A 21509-nucleotide genomic window follows, 5' to 3' on the forward strand; every position below is an offset into this window, starting at 1 on the left:
CGTCAAGGGCCAGTATATTAGTGTTTATATGTCTTTGTTTCATTCTAAACAAACTCAGGTGACTGTTTAGGCCCATGGGCCTCTTGGTTTTTTTTTTTAGTAAAGTTAAAAAAATTTTCTCTTTCTTAACCAAGAATTAAGTTTGTTATCATTAGTTTTCTGTATATTGTAGAAATGTGAGATGTTGATACAGATGTTAATCCAATAAACAGATTAATAGTAACCAGAAGTTAACCAGAAGTCAAAGTGTGTTAGATATAGAATACTTTGTCATCAGATTGTGCAGGAGTTTTGTAGGCAAATTCATAAAACTCAACATTTTGAGGTTTTAAAAAAATATTTTCTTTAGAAAAAAAATCTATGCGTTAGGTATACTTTATTAAATGCATCTGATTTTATTCATTTTCCTGTGCACCTTTGCATAATACTCGTACTTACTTTAGACAAGAGATAGTGTCAGGTGTGGATATAGGTGGCTGACCAAGCACATCAACCATATCGTCACAGAAAGTAAGTGGTGATCTTAATTAAACCCTCTATGTTTTTATCACAATAGTTTAATGACCAATAAATTAACTTTATATATGGGGACCAAGTATTGAACATTCATGACAACTTATATATAGGAAGTCTAGATTTTTTGATAAGTTAAGAACCAAGCATTAATAAGTTGTAAAAAGTTGAAATTATTTTGCTGAGTTTTACACTTAGCCTCAAATTTCTCCATATTTTGTTGCTAGGTACCTGCAATACTGTGGAAACTAATGAATCTAAGCATCATACAGATTGACTGATTTACTGGTATGTCTTATTGAAATAATGTATTTAATGGAAATTTTTTTAAATTGAAATTTGTTCATTTGCTACTTTTCTGGCTGTTTCTTCTTCCTATTTAAACTGGCAATCTGAAATTAAAGTATATCTCCATGTTTTTGGTAATATTGACATATCAATGTACATGTACCAATTCCTGTATCAAGCTTGGAACTCCACCATTGATATACTGTTTAACAGGAAATATTTGTGTTCACTTTTGTTCGTGGTTTGGAGCATCACAGTGTACTGTAAGTAGAAGTTATTGTGGTTGACTTAGCACAAGATGTTACGATCACATTTACATTCAAGTCAACAATAGATAACGCTCTACTGAGGACTCTGAGGGAGATTAGCCCTCGGCTAAATCAGATTTCTATCCTTGGTATATTAAGTTTATTATTATCATGCTATATCCACAACCAGGTTTTTAACGAGGAATATTTCATGGTCGTGTGCCCTTTAATTGTAATGAGAGAAAATACTGAAACATCTGAAAGTAGAATATAACAAAAACTCTTAAAGAAGCAAACGCTATCATGCATTTCCAGTATTTAAATTTTTGAAGAAATAAGTATGAATTGTTTTTATTGTATGTTTTTAAACTGTATGATGATGTGAGGCAGTATTAGATATTGAGATTTTGAACTGTCTCATTAATTAAGTCAATTTTTACACATTGTGTATAATGTTTATTGTGAGATGGCGGCCACGCCCCTCAACAACACTGGCGTTTCTGTTCTCATTTAGTGCAATGGTCTTCTTGGTGGTGTGTGCAATATATATATTGGAGTGCTTCTTTGGTCAAAAACACAAAATATATTTTGCAGACAATTATAATGCAGCAAAAAAGTACCAATTAATATTTGTTTTTATGAACATCTGAATATATTTGTTATATAGACAGTACATGTTAAATAAAATATTACAAACACAAGTTTTTGAATTTTTGACTCATTTTAAGAATGGCACAAACGCAGTATTATCTTCAAATGTCCATGATGAAGAATTGTGTCATGAAAAGTCTATAATCATTACCAGAAGAAACCTCAAATGGAAGTTCCACAACTCTGAACGAGTGGTTTAGATGATTCAACGAATAACCACTAGTCTAGTTTGAGGCAGTGTAGTGGTTAAGGTCTATTCTACAAGCTTTTCCATACAAAACCCCACTTGGAAGTTTCATTCTCTTCTTTACCTGAGGATAGTGAATACTGATAGAGTCGTTAAGATGTTGTGACATACATTGTATTACCACAAACCCTCCAACCCTGGGTTTGCTAGTTTGAGTCCCAGAGGGAACACTGGTAGGTAGTTTTTCTCCCGGTACACTTCCTTATATGACCCTGATTGTTAAAAGGACATTAATCAAACCAAGCCTTGACTCCTGGGGTTCCAGTTGGAATCACATGTGGGTCGGTTTCCAGGTACTGATCGTAAATAGATGGTTTTTCTGAGGATGCTCCGACTCCAACGCACCCCCCACCCCCCACTTCCAATCTCCAAAACGTAGCACTTCCTTAAATGACCCTTAATGTTTTAAAGATGGAAAACAAAGCAAACCAGCCTACCTGGAGCAATATGTAAAGCTTGACATGATGAGAAATGGACTGGTCAGTGCTGATAGGTTGTTATACATTTCATTGGGTCACCAACTACGTACATTGAGCACAGTTGATGTTTATAGGGTTATGAACAAGACAAAGCCTTTTTGTGAATTTGCCAGAATCCTCCATTCCAGGCGTAAATCGCAAGGACGTTTATTGACCCCCTGGGTACATAGACTACATTTGCTGCAGATTTGTTTAGAGAAACGATATAGGATAAAAACATTCAAACAAAAAAGATGACTGTGCTCATATAAACATGTGGCGTATATTCCAACAGTTGTTGATTGGACAAAATTTCCACCTCAATGCATGGAAAAACCAATCATATTAGTAAGGAGTGATACATTATATTGCAGCAAATGTGACCTATATATACCCAGGGATCAATAAATGTCTGGAACTGAGGAAAAACATAACATCAAGATACACAAAAACAATTTATTTATTCCAACTTTAAAATTAGATTGCAGTAGGTACATAAAACTTCTCACAAAAAAAAAAAATGTTACAAATAACAACAACATATTGATTACTATTAAAACAAAATAAAATGTCAACTTGAAATGAGCTTTAAACATTGAGTAGGTAATTGGATTACACTTTAACTAAATATGGACAATATGTTTCACTTAATCTGACCACTTAGGTCTCCATACACAGTCAAGTTCATAGAAATAATTACTTGACTAGAATCAATAAAATTGTCGTCCAGCAAAGATGAAATTCTACACCCCCCCCCTCCCCCCCGGTTAGGCCTAGCATCTAACTCAAGTAAACATTTGCCATTAAACTGAACCCTGATCTACAGAAGTGAAAAGTCATTCCGGGGACTTCAAACTCTCAGCAGATTAGTAATGACCTGTCTGTAGTCCATACATCATATCCTGTACACTAACTACCAATGCATAACAACGTTTTCAACCATCTAATTTCGAGATTTAGAGTAATACGGTTCTTCTATAACTATGTTCATGGCATTTTCACAACGAATTAATGTTTGTAGTTACTTATTGCTCACGACATGCACAAAATTTAATTGTACACCAACATAAGTTTACAGATACCCGATGTCGCGGATGATGCAGTGAAGATTTAACATTACACTGATTTTCTATGTTACATATGTTTCTAAATAACATAGCCATTTCATATTTCGGATATATCTTAATTTTAAATATCAATAAATACATTTTCCTATATCTGAATACAAATTTAAATATATTTCTATTTTGCTCTTTGTTATGACCTTTTCCTTTCGGTCCACTAGGTCTGTTCTGCTTTTCATTGAAGAGGCTGTTTTGGCTGTAAACATAAAAGCAATCAAATTAGTAAAATACCAGACACTGCACAAAAACAACATTGTGTAGTGTTGAACAATATTTAATTAGAAAATGGAAAATACTTTTCTATTCAAATGGTATTTTAGTTGATATTTCCTGAAGAATCTCGGCACCAAACAAGTCATCACCACTCTACCATAACAAGATTTCAATTGTCCAAAAATCTAAAAAAATAAAAAATTTTAAATCGATACAAATGCTAACTCACCACAGTGGCAGGTTGAGTCCTTGGGGAATGTCTAGAACTGCCAAACTCATGGGATATTTTCTCAAAAAGGAACTTGGCAGTTCGTAGTATTGCTGCATGAAGTACGTATTGAAGAATCACAGCTCCGAAACCTTTGTAAAGTCCTGAAAACCCTTCCTCTATCACAATATCACGAAAACAGTCTACCACTCCATTGTAGCGAGTACTGATGGGAATGACGTCCATTCCAGTATCGGTATTGTCTATAATGGTTCTCGTGCCCTGTAGGTATAACCTATGTACTACAGTCTCTAACGGATACGTCATCATGTCCGCCAACACATTTCCTGTAAAGCTAGCAAGCATTTCTGTAAAGAAATTTTCGTACATCTTCTTGGCAATCGTGTGACCATCCACCGGTGAAGAGTTAGCCTGAAGAACAAATCAACAGAGGTCGTCAAAAGGATAAATCAACAGAGGTTGTCAAGAGGTCATAAATTAACAGAGGTCATCAAGAGAACAAAATCAACAGAGGTCATCAAAAGGTCTAATATCAACAGGTCATCAAGAGGACAAATCAACAGGTCATCAAGAGGACAAATCAACAGGTCATCAAGAGGACAAATCAACAGGTCATCAAGAGGACAAATCAACAGGTCATCAAGAGGACAAATCAACAGAGGTCGTCAAAAAAGGTCATCAAAGGATCATCAAGAGGACAAATCAACAGGTCATCAAGAGGACAAATCAACAGGTCATCAAGAGGACAAATCAACAGGTCATCAAGAGGACAAATCAACAGGTCATCAAGAGGACAAATCAACAGGTCATCAACAGGACAAATCAACAGGTCATCAACAGGACAAATCAACAGGTCATCAACAGGACAAATCAACAGGTCATCAAGAGGACAAATCAACAGGTCATCAAGAGGACAAATCGACAGGTCATCAAGAGGACAAATCAACAGGTCATCAAGAGGACAAATCAACAGGTCATCAAGAGGACAAATCAACAGGTCATCAAGAGGACAAATCAACAGGTCATCAAGAGGACAAATCAACAGGTCATCAACAGGACAAATCAACAGGTCATCAAGAGGACAAATCAACAGGTCATCAAGAGGACAAATCAACAGGTCATCAACAGGACAAATCAACAGGTCATCAACAGGACAAATCAACAGGTCATCAAGAGGACAAATCAACAGGTCATCAAGAGGACAAATCAACAGGTCATCAACAGGACAAATCAACAGGTCATCAAGAGGACAAATCAACAGGTCATCAAGAGGACAAATCGACAGGTCATCAAGAGGACAAATCAACAGGTCATCAAGAGGACAAATCAACAGAGTTCGTCAAAAGGACAAAGGTCGTCAAGAGGACAAATCAACAGGTCATCAATGGGACAAAATAGCAGGTCATCAAGAGGACAAATCAACAGGTCATCAAGAGGAAACAAAGGTCGTCAAGAGGACAAATCAACAGGTCATCAAGAGGACAAATCAACAGGTCATCAAGAGGACAAATCAACAGGTCATCAAGAGGACAAATCAACAGGTCATCAAGAGGACAAATCAACAGGTCATCAAGAGGACAAATCAACAGGTCATCAAGAGGACAAATCAACAGGTCATCAAGAGGACAAATCAACAGGTCATCAAGAGGACAAATCAACAGGTCATCAAGAGGACAAATCAACAGGTCATCAAGAGGACAAAGGTCGTCAAGAGGACAAATCAACAGGTCATCAAGAGGACAAATCAACAGGTCATCAAGAGGACAAATCGTCAAAAGGACAAATCAACAGGTCATCAAGAGGACAAATCAACAGGTCATCAAGAGGACAAAGGTCATCAAGAGGACAAATCAACAGGTCATCAAGAGGACAAATCAACAGGTCATCAAGAGGACAAATCAACAGGTCATCAAGAGGACAAATCAACAGGTCATCAAGAGGACAAATCAACAGGTCATCAAGAGGACAAATCAACAGGTCATCAACAGGACAAATCAACAGGTCATCAAGAGGACAAATCAACAGGTCATCAACAGGACAAATCAACAGGTCATCAAGAGGACAAATCAACAGGTCATCAAGAGGACAAATCAACAGGTCATCAAGAGGACAAATCAACAGGTCATCAACAGAGGACAAATCAACAAGGACAAATCAACAGGTCATCAAGAGGACAAATCAACAGGTCATCAACAGGACAAATCAACAGGTCATCAAGAGGACAAATCAACAGGACAAATCAACAGGTCATCAACAGGACAAATCAACAGGTCATCAACAGGACAAATCAACAGGCATCAACAGGAAAATCAAATCAACAGGACAAATCAACAGGTCATCAACAGGACAAATCAACAGGTCATCAACAGGACAAATCAACAGGTCATCAACAGGACAAATCACACAGGTCATCAACAGGACAAATCAAACAGGACAAATCAACAGGTCATCAAGAGGACAAATCAACAGGTCATCAGGACAAATCAACAGGTCATCAAAGACAAATCAACAGGTCATCAAGAGGACAAATCAACAGGTCATCAGGACAAATCAACAGGTCATCAACAGGACAAATCAACAGGTCATCAAGAGGACAAATCACAGTCATCAAAGGACAAATCAAATCAACAGTCATCAAGAGGACAAATCAACAGATGTCATCAAGAGGACAAATCAACAGGTCATCAAGAGGACAAATCAACAGGTCATCAAGAGGACAAATCAACAAGGACAAATCAACAGGTCATCAAGAGGACAAATCAACAGGTCATCAAGAGGACAAATCAACAGGTCATCAAGAGGACAAATCAACAAGGACAAATCAACAGGTCATCAAGAGGACAAATCAACAGGTCATCAAGAGGACAAATCAACAGGTCATCAAGAGGACAAATCAACAAGGACAAATCAACAGGTCATCAAGAGGACAAATCAACAGGTCATCAAGAGGACAAATCAACAGGTCATCAAGAGGACAAATCAACAGGTCATCAAGAGGACAAATCAACAGGTCATCAAGAGGACAAATCAACAGGTCATCAAGAGGACAAATCAACAGGTCATCAAGAGGACAAATCAACAGATCATCAAGAGGAAAAATCAACATGTCATCAAGAGGACAAATCAACAGAGGTCGTCAAAAGGACAAAGGTCGTCAAGAGGACAAATAGACAGGTCACCAAGAGGTCATAATGTGAGTGTCATTAAAACTTCTGAGGGGCAGATCAGATGTTTAACAAGTTATTTTAAGTGATGGATGCAGCTCAAGAAAAAACTACTAGACAAATGACATTATACTATTCACATGGCATAGAAGATAAGCCAAAGTATTACCCTGGTTTTAGCGACAAAGTGAGAACAAAATTTCAAAATATTCACCACATATTCATCCATCCAAAGTCCTTTTAAGGAGCAAATAAGTAGTAACATGATACAAACTATCCTCGATTACCTGACACATGTTTTCATTAATAGCTTAGGTATAAAGTTAGAATACAGGGCAAATTAGGCTACTTTTTTTGCACATTCCCATTCAAGTTTTAAAGGCAAATTTAACTGCTGGAGAAAGCATCCTACATTTCCTGCACTATCCCTCCAGTAAAGTTCTAAGGGAGTTACATTACAAATTACCCTTGATTCTTGCTCCTCCAGTTTGATGGTTGAGATGACTGTGTACTTGGCTAGTTGTGTGATGGTATAGGAAGCGATCCCGAGGACGGCGGTGGGTAGGACAAGTTTCCAGACGGGAAGGAGATGAGTAGTTTGTGGGGTCCACCAACCCATCACACGGGCAACTCCTTCTTTTAGACAGTCAAACGTTCCAGGCCGTTCACTGGACACATCAGCCTACAAAACAGAATGGTATGCAGACCTCGAGTTGGGAATTCACAAAGATACTACACTAATTAGGTACCACATCTCCTAAGGAATAAAGTTTTACTGCCTTATGCAGGTAAATACACATTTGTGAAATTACCCCTTCAAAAGAATATGGCTGATATTAAATTATATATTTTGACATTTTTTTCAGAGTAAAGAAGTAAGGAAATTTGATGAAGAACTGAAATCAAACACATAATGATAAATACTAATTTGAGGTATTATTCCGATTTCTCTACTGTACTTTAGTAGTTGTTTTGTTTACTATTTATTACCACTGATTGAGACAGGTGTAGACGTACCTGTACTGTTTCAGACTGATTGAGACAGGTGTGGACGTACCTGTACTGTTTCAGACTGATTGAGACAGGTGTGGACGTACCTGTACTGTTTCAGACTGATTGAGACAGGTGTGGACGTACCTGTACTGTTTCAGACAGATTGAGACAGGTGTGGACGTACCTGTACTGTTTTTACTATTTATTACCACTGATTGAGACAGGTGTGGACGTACCTGTACTGTTTTTTTACTATTTATTACCACTGATTGAGACAGGTGTGACGTACCTGTACTGTTTTTACTATTTATTACCACTGATTGAGACAGGTGTGGACGTACCTGTACTGTTTTTACTATTTATTACCACTGATACTGACCTGATTGAGACAGGTGTGGACGTACCTGTACTGTTTTTACTATTTATTACCACTGATTGAGACAGGTGTACCTGTACGTTTTTACTATTTATTACCACTGATTGAGACAGTGTGTACTGTACTTTTTTTACTATTTATTACCACTGATTGAGACAGTGTGGACGTACCTGTACTGTTTTTACTATTTATTACCACTGATTGAGACAGGTGTGGACGTACCTGTACTGTTTTTACTATTTATTACCACTGATTGAGACAGGTGTGGACGTACCTGTACTGTTTTTACTATTTATTACCACTGATTGAGACAGGTGTGGACGTACCTGTACTGTTTTTACTATTTATTACCACTGATTGAGACAGGTGTGGACGTACCTGTACTGTTTTTACTATTTATTACCACTGATTGAGACAGGTGTGGACGTACCTGTACTGTTTTTACTATTTATTACCACTGATTGAGACAGGTGTAGACGTACCTGTACTGTTTTTACTATTTATTACCACTGATTGAGACAGGTGTGGACGTACCTGTACTGTTTTTACTATTTATTACCACTGATTGAGACAGGTGTGGACGTACCTGTACTGTTTTTACTATTTATTACCACTGATTGAGACAGGTGTGGACGTACCTGTACTGTTTTTACTATTTATTACCACTGATTGAGACAGGTGTGGACGTACCTGTACTGTTTTTACTATTTATTACCACTGATTCAGACAGATGTGGACGTACCTGTACTGTTTTTACTATCTATTACCACTGATTGAGACAGGTGTGGACGTACCTGTACTGTTTTTACTATTTATTACCACTGATTGAGACAGGTGTGGACGTACCTGTACTGTTTTTACTATTTATTACCACTGATTCAGACAGGTGTGGACGTACCTGTACTGTTTCTAGTAGACTAGCAGCTAAGAAGGGCGTGGCTATCATGTAGGATAGTCTGAAAAGAACAGATATATAATCATCAAATTAAGATTTCCCTTTATCCCAAACAACCTCTTTTTATTACCTCCACTCTTAATCAGATAATGAAGTAAGAAACCATATTTATTTGTTTTAAGATCATGCTAATAATTCATTTTGTTTGATTGATATTTGGATTTGTGATTTTGATGCTTTTTTTTCCCCTTCTTTTCGTGCCTTTCTGACCACAGACTTCTAAAGAAAAACCAAACAGCAGTGTGGTACTGTTGACTTTAAATCATTTCTAAAAGTCAATTATATTTTATTTGTCTTATTGTTTCTTACTTAGTTATGTTTTGCATAGTATTACATTTCAGAAATTGATTTCATTTTAATTAGTGTACATGCAACTATGTTTACTTAAAACATTACAAAGCTTACCCTTTCAGGAGCATGTGTTGACAATGTTTTTTAAGTGGACTGTGTTTTGAAACTTCTCTGAAAAGAAAAATAACAAACTTAGTCATTTAAAACCATCTATTGTGTAGCAATCATCCCTTCTATCTTATCCAGACCTATAGCAACCTATCATGATGGTCAGTCACATGACCAGGACTTAGCTCAGACCAAGACTGGTGGTGCCCAGTAGTGGTCAGTCGTGGTCAGTGGTGCCCAGTAGTGGTCAGTCATGGTCAGTTTATGGCTCTTTGTTTCTTGGTGGTTAAGGCCAGTTTTGGATGCAGTAAATATAAATTTCCCCCGTTACATCATATTAGCACCAGTAGGTACAAGATCGTGACTTTTTGATAAAACGTATTAAGTTTGATATTGATCCTGTTTTCACCCAGTTACCTCCCCTGATGTCATTATACCACATTTTAATTGTAGACTTTTGGTATCATGTACAACAAGTTCACGAAACCTTCATTCTAAGGGTTTTAAGTTATCTAGAGAATGGATTGTTTGTGTAATATTCATGGTACCGTATGATTGTTTGTGTAATATTCATGGTACCGTATGATTGTTTGTGTAATATTCATGGTACCGTATGATTGTTTGTGTAATATTCATGGTACCGTATGATTGTTTGTGTTGTGTAATATTCATGGTACCGTATGATTGTTTGTGTTGTGTAATATTCATGGTACCGTATGATTGTTTGTGTAATATTCATGGTACCGTATGATTGTTTGTGTAATATTCATGGTACCGTATGATTGTTTGTGTAATATTCATGGTACCGTATGATTGTTTGTGTTGTGTAATATTCATGGTACCGTATGATTGTTTGTGTTGTGTGTAATATTCATGGTACCATGTGATTGTTTGTGTTGTGTAATATTCATGGTACCGTATGATTGCTTGTGTAATATTCATGGTACCGTATGATTGTTTGTGTTGTGTAATATTCATGATACCATATGATTGTTTGTGTATCATGTTTGTGTTGTGTAATATTCATGGTACCGAATGATTGTTTTGTAAATTTTGTGTTGTGTAATAATCATGGTACCGTATGATTGTTTTGTGTTGTGTAATATTCATGGTACCGTATGATTGTAATTTTGTGTTGTGTAATATTCATGGTACCCGTATGTATTTTGCTTGTGTGTAATATTCATGGTACTACCGTATGATTGTTTGTTGTAATATTCAATGGTTACCATATGATTGCTTGTGTAATAATCATGGTACCATATGATTGTTTGTGTTGTGTAATATTCATGGTACCGTATGATTGTTTTGTGTTTGTGTAAATATTCATGGTACCGTATGATGTTTTGTTGTGTTTGTGTTGTGTAATATTCATGGTACCGTATGATTGCTTGTGTAATATTCATGGTACCATATGATTGTTTGTGTAATATTGATGGTACTGTATGATTGTTTGTGTTGTGTAATATTTATGGTACCGTATGATTGTTTGTGTTGTGTAATATTCATGGTACCATATGACTGTTTGAGTTTTCCTCCGACATTCGGGACATTAAATTGCATGCTAAAGTAAGTTGGTTAACAGTATTCTACGATAAGGTCAGTATTTACTTTACAAGGTTACGGTCCACCTACTGGGGTCTAATAATCTGAATATGTTAGTAATTAAACAGCAATCATTTAATGAGACTGTACTCACTTAGGGAGAGGCGTGACCTCGCTGATGGCAGTTTCACTGACCATGAAGATTCCTTTTGACAGAAACACACTCCCTATACCTTTCCATAGAGTACCCAATCCCTGAAAAAAATCAAGGGAAAAATTACATCAAATGTAAATACCACAGTATGAGTTTGTCTATCTTTCTTTTTTGTCAAATAAATTTTTGTAGGAAATAAATGTTCCACATCCATATGCATTCAGGCTGGGCTCCAACTCACAGGATGGTATGGCTAAGATTATGGTGAAAATAGAGAATAATCTCTTATCCAGCTCTCAAGTAGTACCTCATGTTAAAATGAATGCTGAACTTATGATTTGAACAAAAAGATTAGAGGCATTTCTCACCTGTGTTCTCTCTAGATTCAAAATGACATGGAACAGTGAAAAAGGTGTCAGATGGTACCAGGAGGCATTGTGGTGAACCTGGAAAAGATCCATACGAAACTACAGACAGGTAACACATCATCTACACTACAGACAGGTAACACATCACCATTCAACTACAGAAACAGGGTAACACATCATGCTCAACTACAGACAGTAAAACTACATCATCTCCACTACAGACACGGTATTACATCCTATCATTGGACTACATGACAGGTAATCACATCAGCTCAACTACTGACAGTTAAACATCAGTCATCCTCAACTACAGACAGGTAAAACACATCATTCTTACACTACAGACAGGTAACTACATCTACATACAGAACAGGGGTAAACATATCAATCTCAATACAGACAGGTACACACATCATTCTCAACTTACAGACAGGTAACCCACATCATCTCGACCACTACAGACATGTTACCATCAGAACTACACGACAGGTAAGACCACAGCATCTCAACTACGTGACAGGTAACGAACTCAACTCAACTACTGACAGGTAACACATCATTCTCAACTACAGACAGCGTAACAACTTCATCCACCACTACAAGACAGGTAAACAACATCTCAGACTACAGACAGTAACATCATCACAGAACATGATAACTACGAACTAAACAGACAGGTATCTTCATACAGACATAAACATCATCTAACTACAGACAGGTAACACATCATCTGAAACTACAGACAGGTAAACCACATCATCCTCAACACAGGTAAAACATCACAGGTAACACATCACTCATCTCAACTACAGGACAGGTAACACATATCATTCACAACTACAGTACAGGTAACACATCATCTCAACTACAGACAGGTAATAACACCATCCTCAACTACAAGACAGGTAACACCATTCATCTCAACTACAGACAGGTACACCATCATCACAACTACAGAACAGGGTAACACATCATCTCCCACTACAGACAGGTAAACACATCATCTAAAACTACAGACAGGTAACCACATCCTCATACTACAGAACGGTTACATCTACAGACATACAGGGTTAGGTAACAAATCATCTCAACTACAGACAGGTAACACATCATCCTCAACTACAGACAGGTAACACATCATCTCAACTACAGACAGGTAACACAATCATCTACACTACAGACAGGTAACACATCATCAACTACTGTCTACTCATCATCTCAACAGACAGACAGGTAACACATCATCTCAACTACAGACAGGTAACACATCATCTCAACTACAGACAGGTAACACATCATCTACACTACAGACAGGTAACACATCATCTCAACTACAGACAGGTAACACATCATCTCAACTACAGACAGGTAACACATCATCTCAACTACAGACAGGTAACACATCATCTCAACTACAGACAGGTAACACATCATCTCAACTACAGACAGGTAACACATCATCTACACTACAGACAGGTAACACATCATCTCAACTACAGACAGGTAACACATCATCAGAACTACAGACAGGTAACACATCATACACTACAGACAGGTAACACATCATCTACAACTACAGACAGGTAACACATCATCTCAACTACAGACAGGTAACACATCATCTCAACTACAGACAGGTAACACATCATCTCAAACTACAGACAGGTTAACACATCATCTCACTACTACATTGACAGGTAACACATCATCAAGCACTACAGACAGGTAACACAACATACTACACTACAGACAGGTAACACATACATCTACACTAACGAGAACAGGTAACACTTCATACGAAACTACAGGGACAGTAACACATCATATCTAACACACGGTAACATACAGGTCAAACTACAGGTTACATCATCTAGAACTACAGACAGGTTAACACATCATCTCAACTACAGACAGGTTTACACACATTATCCATAACTAACTGACAGGTAACACACTTCCAAACAGTACTACAGACAGGTAACACATCCATCTCAACTACAGACAGGTAACACATCATCCTCAACTACAGACAGGTAACACATCATAACACTAACTCAACCTACAGACAGTAACACGATCAACTACACAACTGACAGGTAACACATCATTCTCACACTACAGACTGGTAACACATCATCTCAACTATAGACAGGTTACACATTCATCTTCAACTACAGACAGGTAACACATCATCTCAACAACAGACAGGTAACACATCATCTCAACTAACAGTCAGGTAAACATCATCTATATTACAGACAGGTTAACACATCGAATACAGACAGGTAACAATCATACCACTACCAGACAGGTAAACACATCATCAAACACTACAAACAGTAACACATCATCACAACTACAGGACATGTAACCACATCATCTAAACTACAGACAGGTAAACACATCATCTAAAACTACGAAGACAGGATAACACATCATCTTAGAACTACAGACAGGTAAACACATCATCTACACTACAGACAGGTAACACATCATCCTACACTACAGGACAGGAAACAACAATATCAGAAACTTCAGACAGGAATCACAATCATCTACACTACAGACAGGTAACACATTATCATTCAACACTACAGACAGGTAACACATTGCATCTCAAACTACAGGACAGGTAACACATCATCTCAACTACAGACAGGTAACACCATCATCTACATCTACAGTACAGGTTAACACATCATCTCAACATACAGACAGGTAACACATCATATCTCAAACTACAAGACAGACAGGTAACCACATCATCTACATCTACAGACAGGTAACAACTACAGACAGGAAAACAACTACAGACAGGAAACACATCATGCTACACAACAGACATGTAACACATCATCTCAACTACAGACAGGTAAACACATTTATCATAACTACAGACAGGTAACACATCATCTCAACTGCAGACAGGAAACACATCATCTCAACTACAGACAAGGAACACACATTATCAGAACTACAGACAGGTAACACATCATCTCAACTACAGGACAGGTAACACATCATCTAATACTACAGACAGGTAACAACATCATCTCAACTACAGGACAGGTAACACATCATCTCAGAACTCTACAGGACAGGTAACACATCATCTAAACTACAGACAGGTAACACATCATCTCAACATCAGACAGGTAATACACATCATCTCAACTACAGACAGGTACACAAATCATCATTAAACTACAGACAGGTAAACACATCTCACTACAGACAGGTAACACAACTACAGAACAAGGTAACACATCATCTCAACTAACAGACAGGTAACACATCATCTAAACACTACAGACAGGTAACACATCAGGATCTAAACTAAACAGACAGTAACACATCATCAGCAACTACAGACAGGTAACACATCATCTCAACTACAGACAGGTAACACATCATCAGAACTACAGACAGGTAACACATCATCTCAACTACAGACAGGTAACACATCATCATCAACTACAGACAGGTAACACATCATCATCAACACTACAGACAGGTAACACATCATCTCAACTACAGACAGGGTAACACATCATCTCAACTACAGACAGTGCTATAACACATCATCTCAACTACAGACAGGTAACACATCATCTCAACTACAGACAGGTAACACATCATCTCAACTACAGACAGGTAACACATCATCTCAACTACAGACAGGTAACACATCAACTACAACTACATACAGTTAACACATCATCTACACTACATACAGGTAACACATTCATTAGAACTACAGACAGGTAACACATCACAACTACAAGACCAGGAAACACATCATCATCAGAACAACAGACAGGTAACACATCATCTCAACTACAGACAAGAGTAACACATAATCATCAACTACAGACAGGTAAACACATCATTCTCAACTACAGACAGTTAACACAGCATCTCAACTACATACAGGTAAACCATCATCATCTAAACTACAGACAGGTAACACCATTATCAGAACTACAGACAGGTAACACATCATCTACACTACAGACAGGTAACACAATCATTCTACACTACAGAAAAAAAACCAGTAACACATCATCTACACTACAGACAGGGTAACACAACAATCTAAACTACAGACATTGTTACACATTATCTCAACTACAGACAGGTAACACATCATCTCAACTACAGACAGGTAACACATCATCTAAACTACAAACAGGTAACACATCATCTACACTACAGACAGGTAACACATCATCTAAACTACAGACAGGTAACACATCATCTCAACTACAGACAGGTAACACATCATCTCAACTACAGACAGGTAACACATCATCTCAACTACAGACAGGTAACACATCATCTCAACTACAGACAGGTAACACATCATCTACACTACAGACAGTAACACCATCATCTACACTACAGACAGGTAACTACATCATCTACAGAACAACAGACAGGTAACACATGCATCGTAAACTACAGACAGTAAACACATCATCTATGAACTACAGACAGGTAACACATCATCTCACATAACTACAGACAGGTAACACATCATCTAAACTACAGACAGGTAACACATCATCTCAACTACAGACAGGTAACACATCATCTCAACTACAGACAGGTAACACATCATCTCAACTACAGACAGGTAACACATCATCTCAACTACAGACAGGTAACACATCATCTACAACTACAGACAGGTAACACATCATCATCTAACTACAGACAGGTACACATCATCTAATCTACAGTCAAACTACAGACATTAACAACAACACAGGCTGTCACTAAAAACCAGACAGGTAACACATCATTCTCAACTACAGACAGGTAACACATCATCTTAAACTACAGACAGGTAACACATCATCCAGAAACTACTGATCAGGTAACAACATCATCATTAACTACAGACAGGTAAACACATCATCAGAAACTACAGACAGGTAACACATCATATCAGAACTACAGACAGTTAACCACAATCATCTAAACTACAGACATGTAAACACATCATCTGAACTACTGAACATTTAACACATCATCTACAGCTACAGATGGTTTACACATCATTCCTCTACACTACAGACCAGGTTACACATATCATCTCATACTACAGACAGGTAACACAATTATCAACTCAACATACAGACAGGTAAACACATCATCTGGAATACAGACAGGTAAACTCATTATCCGACCTAACTACATACAGGTTTAAAATCACAACATCTAAGACTACAGACATGAGTAGACAACATTCATCTTAACAACAGACAGGTAAACACTATTATCTACACTACGAAGGTATATCAACATTATCTCAAAACGACAGACAGGTAACACTTCATTCTCAACTACTGACAGTTCTACATCATCTTACACTACAGACAGGAACACCCCTTCATCTACACTACAGACAGGTAACAACATCTCTTCTACATACAGACAGGTAACACATCTTCAGAAAACTACACCCAGGTATCACATCATCTCATAGCTGCAGGACATGATAACTCACATCATCTACATCTACAGACAGGTAAATATCTATCTAAACTACAGACAGGTAAATCACAATCATCTACAACATTCAGACAGGAAAACACATCCATCTCAACTTCAGACAGGTAACACATCCTCTACACTACAGACAGGTTAACACATCATCTAATCTAAGAAGGTAACACATCAGCTACACAGACAGGTAAACATTACATCTCATCTACACTACAGACAGGTAACAAATCATCAACTCTTATTAACTACAGACAGGTAACACATCATCTCCAAACTACAGACAGGTAACACATCATCTCAACTACAGACAGGTAACACATCATCTCAACTACAGACAGGTAACACATCATCTCAACTACAGACAGGTAACACATCATCTAAACTACAGACTTCTAAAATGCTACAGTACAAGACAGGTAAATCATCATCAAACTACAGACAGTTACACACATCTACACTACAGACAGGTAACACATCATCTCAACTACAGACAGGTAACACATCATCTACACTACAGACAGGTAACACATCATCTAAACTACAGACAGGTAACACATCATCTACACTACAGACAGGTAACACATCATCTACACTACAGACAGGTAACACATCATCTAAACTACAGACAGGTAACACATCATCAGAACTACAGACAGGTAACACATCATCTCAACTACAGACAGGTAACACATCATCTCAACTACAGACAGGTAACACATCATCTCAACTACAGACAGGTAACACATCATCTCAACTACAGACAGGTAACACATCATCTCAACTACATACAGGTAACACATACATCTCAACTAACAGACAGGTAACACATCACTCAATCACAGGTAAACACCCTTCATAACTACAGACAGGTAACACATCATCAGACACTACAGACAGGTAACACATCATCTAACTAACAGACAGGTAACACCACATCATCTCAACTACAGACAGGTAACACATCATCTTCACTACAGACAGGTATCCACATCATCATCACAACTAATACAGACCACAGGTAACACATCATCTCAACTACAGACAGGTAACACATCATCTCAACTACAGACAGGTAACACATCATCTCAACTACAGACAGGTAACACATCATCAGAACTACAGACAGGTAACACATCATCTCAACTACAGACAGTGGTAACACATCCATCTCAACTACAGACAGGTAACACATCATCTGACAACTAACAGACAGTGTAACACATCATCCTCAACTACAGACAGGTAACACATCACACTACAAACTACACATCATCTCAACCTACAGACAAGGTTACTCATCATCCTCAACTACAGACAGCGTACACTCACATCTCACACTAACAGACAGGTAATCACATCATCCCAGCTACATACATCATCATCTTCACGTACAGACAGGTAACACATCATCTACACTACAGACAGGTAACACATCATCCCAACTACAGACAGGTAACACATCATCTCAACTACAGACAGGTAACACATCATCTCAACTACAGACAGGTAACACATCATCTCAACTACAGACAGGTAACACATCATCTCAACTACAGACAGGTAACACATCATCTCAACTACAGACAGGTAACACATCATATCAACTACAGACAGGTAACACATCATCTCAACTACAGACAGGTAACACATCATCTACACTACAGACAGGTAACACATCATCTACACTACAGACAGGTAACACATCATCTCAACTACAGACAGGTAACACATCATCTCAACTACAGACAGGTAACACATCATCTCAACTACAGACAGGTAACACATCATCACAACTACAGACAGGTAACACATCATCTCAACTAGACAGACAGGTAATGTCACATCATCTACACTACAGACAGGTAACACATCATCTCAACTACAGACAGGTAACACATCATCTCAACTACAGACAGGTAACACATCATCTCAACTACAGACAGGTAACACATCATCTCAACTGACAGACAGGTAACACATCATCTCAACTACAGACAGGTAAACACATCATCAGAACAACTACAGACAGGTAACACATCATCTACAACTACAGACAGGTAACACATTATTCAGACTTCTACAGACATGTAACACATTCATCTCAACTACAGACAGGTTCAAACACATCATCTACAACTACAGACAGGTAACACATCATCTACACTACAGACAGGTAACACATTCAATCTAAACTACAGACAGGTAACACATCACTCTCACACTACAGACAGGTAACTACACATCATCTACAACTACAGACAGGTACACACATCATCTACACTACAGACAGGTCAAACACCACTCATCTACAACTACAGACAGGTAACCCACACATGCATCAGAACTACAGACAGGTAACACATCATCGGTCAACTACAGACAGGTAACACATCATCTCAACTAACAGACACGTAACACATCATCGTATCAACTACAGAACAATGGTTTACACATCATCTCAACTACAGACGGTAATCACATCAACTACACTACAGACAGGTAACACATCATCTCAACTACATGACGCAGGTAACACATCATCTGAAACTACAGACAGGTAAACACATCATCTCAACTACAGACAGGTAACACATCCATCTAAACTACAAACAGGTAACACAGTTCATCTACACGTACAGACAGGTAACACATCATCTACAACTACAGTACAGGTAACGACATCATCTTAACTACAAACAGAGTAACACATCATCTGAGCACTACAGACAGGTAACACATCATCTAAACTACAAACAGGTATACAGCATCCATCTCACAACAAGGTAACACATCATCTGACACTAGCAGCACAGGGTAATACACATCATCTCAACTACAGACAGGTAACACAATCATCTCAACTAACTAGACAGGTCAAGCACACCTCATCTCAACTACAGACAGGTAAACCACATCATCTCAACTACAGACAGTGTAACACATCATCTACACTACAGACAGGTAACACATCATCTCAACTACAGACAGGTAACACACAAATCTCACTCAAAACCAGACAGGTTATACACATCATCTCAACTACAGACAGGTAACACATCATCAGGAAAACTACAGACAGGTAACACATCATAGACATCAGCTCAACTACAGACAGGTAACACTATCATCTAGAACTACAGACAGGTAACACATCATCTCAACTACAGACAGGTACCAACAGGTAACGGTGACATCATCAGACAACTACAGACAGGTGAACACATCATCTCAACTACAGACAGGTAACAAAACATCATCTCAACTACAGACAGGTAACTAACTACAGACAGTTAACATATCATCTCAACTACAGACAGGTAAACACATCATCTCAGAACTTACAGACAAGGTAACACATCATCTCAACTACAGACACGGTAACAACACTACAGACAGTAAACATATCATCTCAACTACAGACAGGTAACACATCATCAGAACTACAGACAGGTAACCTACAGACAGGTAACACCATCTCAACTACAGACAGGTAACACAACTACAGACAGGGTAACGACATCATCATCTCAGACTAGCAGACAGGTAACACATCATCTACACTACAGGACTAGGTAACACATCATCTACACTACAGACTCTATATAACACATGCGTCATCTCAACTACAGACAGGTAACACATATCATCTCAACTACAGACAGGTAACACATCAACTCTCAACACATACAGACAGGTTACACAATCATCTCAACTACAGACAGGTAAAACACATCATCTACACTACAGAACAGGTAACACATCATCTCAACTACAGACAGTACAGGTAACTACAGTGTAACACATCATCAACTACAGACAGGTACACACATCTCAACTACAGACAGAGTACCACATCACTCTACACTAACAGGTATGAACACATCTCTCAACTACCGACATGGTAACTACATCATGCTAAACTACGAAAACAAGGTGCGAAACACATCATCTACACTACAGACAGGTAACACATCATCTAGAACTACAGACAGGTAACACATCATCTATCGAACTACAGAACAGGTAACACATCATCATCTAAACTACAGACAGGTAACACATCATCTACAACT

General features: G+C 38.0%; 1 protein-coding gene across 1 annotated transcript in view; it reads right to left on the reverse strand.

Annotated features, from left to right (window-relative positions):
• Positions 1–2847: 2847 nt before the first annotated feature.
• The window catches only part of LOC138332879 (mitochondrial outer membrane protein SLC25A46-like), a 32695-nt gene continuing 14033 nt past the window's right edge, over positions 2848–21509 (reverse strand). The window contains exons 4-10 of the mRNA XM_069280875.1: positions 11926–12003; positions 11558–11658; positions 9865–9921; positions 9403–9460; positions 7602–7817; positions 3972–4382; positions 2848–3725 (exon numbers count right to left, since the gene is read on the reverse strand). Coding sequence (XP_069136976.1) covers positions 3705–3725; positions 3972–4382; positions 7602–7817; positions 9403–9460; positions 9865–9921; positions 11558–11658; positions 11926–12003 — 942 coding nt within the window. The 3' untranslated portion in view covers positions 2848–3704. The remainder of the gene's footprint in view (positions 3726–3971; positions 4383–7601; positions 7818–9402; positions 9461–9864; positions 9922–11557; positions 11659–11925; positions 12004–21509) is intronic.

The sequence above is a fragment of the Argopecten irradians genome, chromosome 10 (genome assembly GCF_041381155.1).
Source record: "Argopecten irradians isolate NY chromosome 10, Ai_NY, whole genome shotgun sequence".
Taxonomy (NCBI): domain Eukaryota; kingdom Metazoa; phylum Mollusca; class Bivalvia; order Pectinida; family Pectinidae; genus Argopecten; species Argopecten irradians.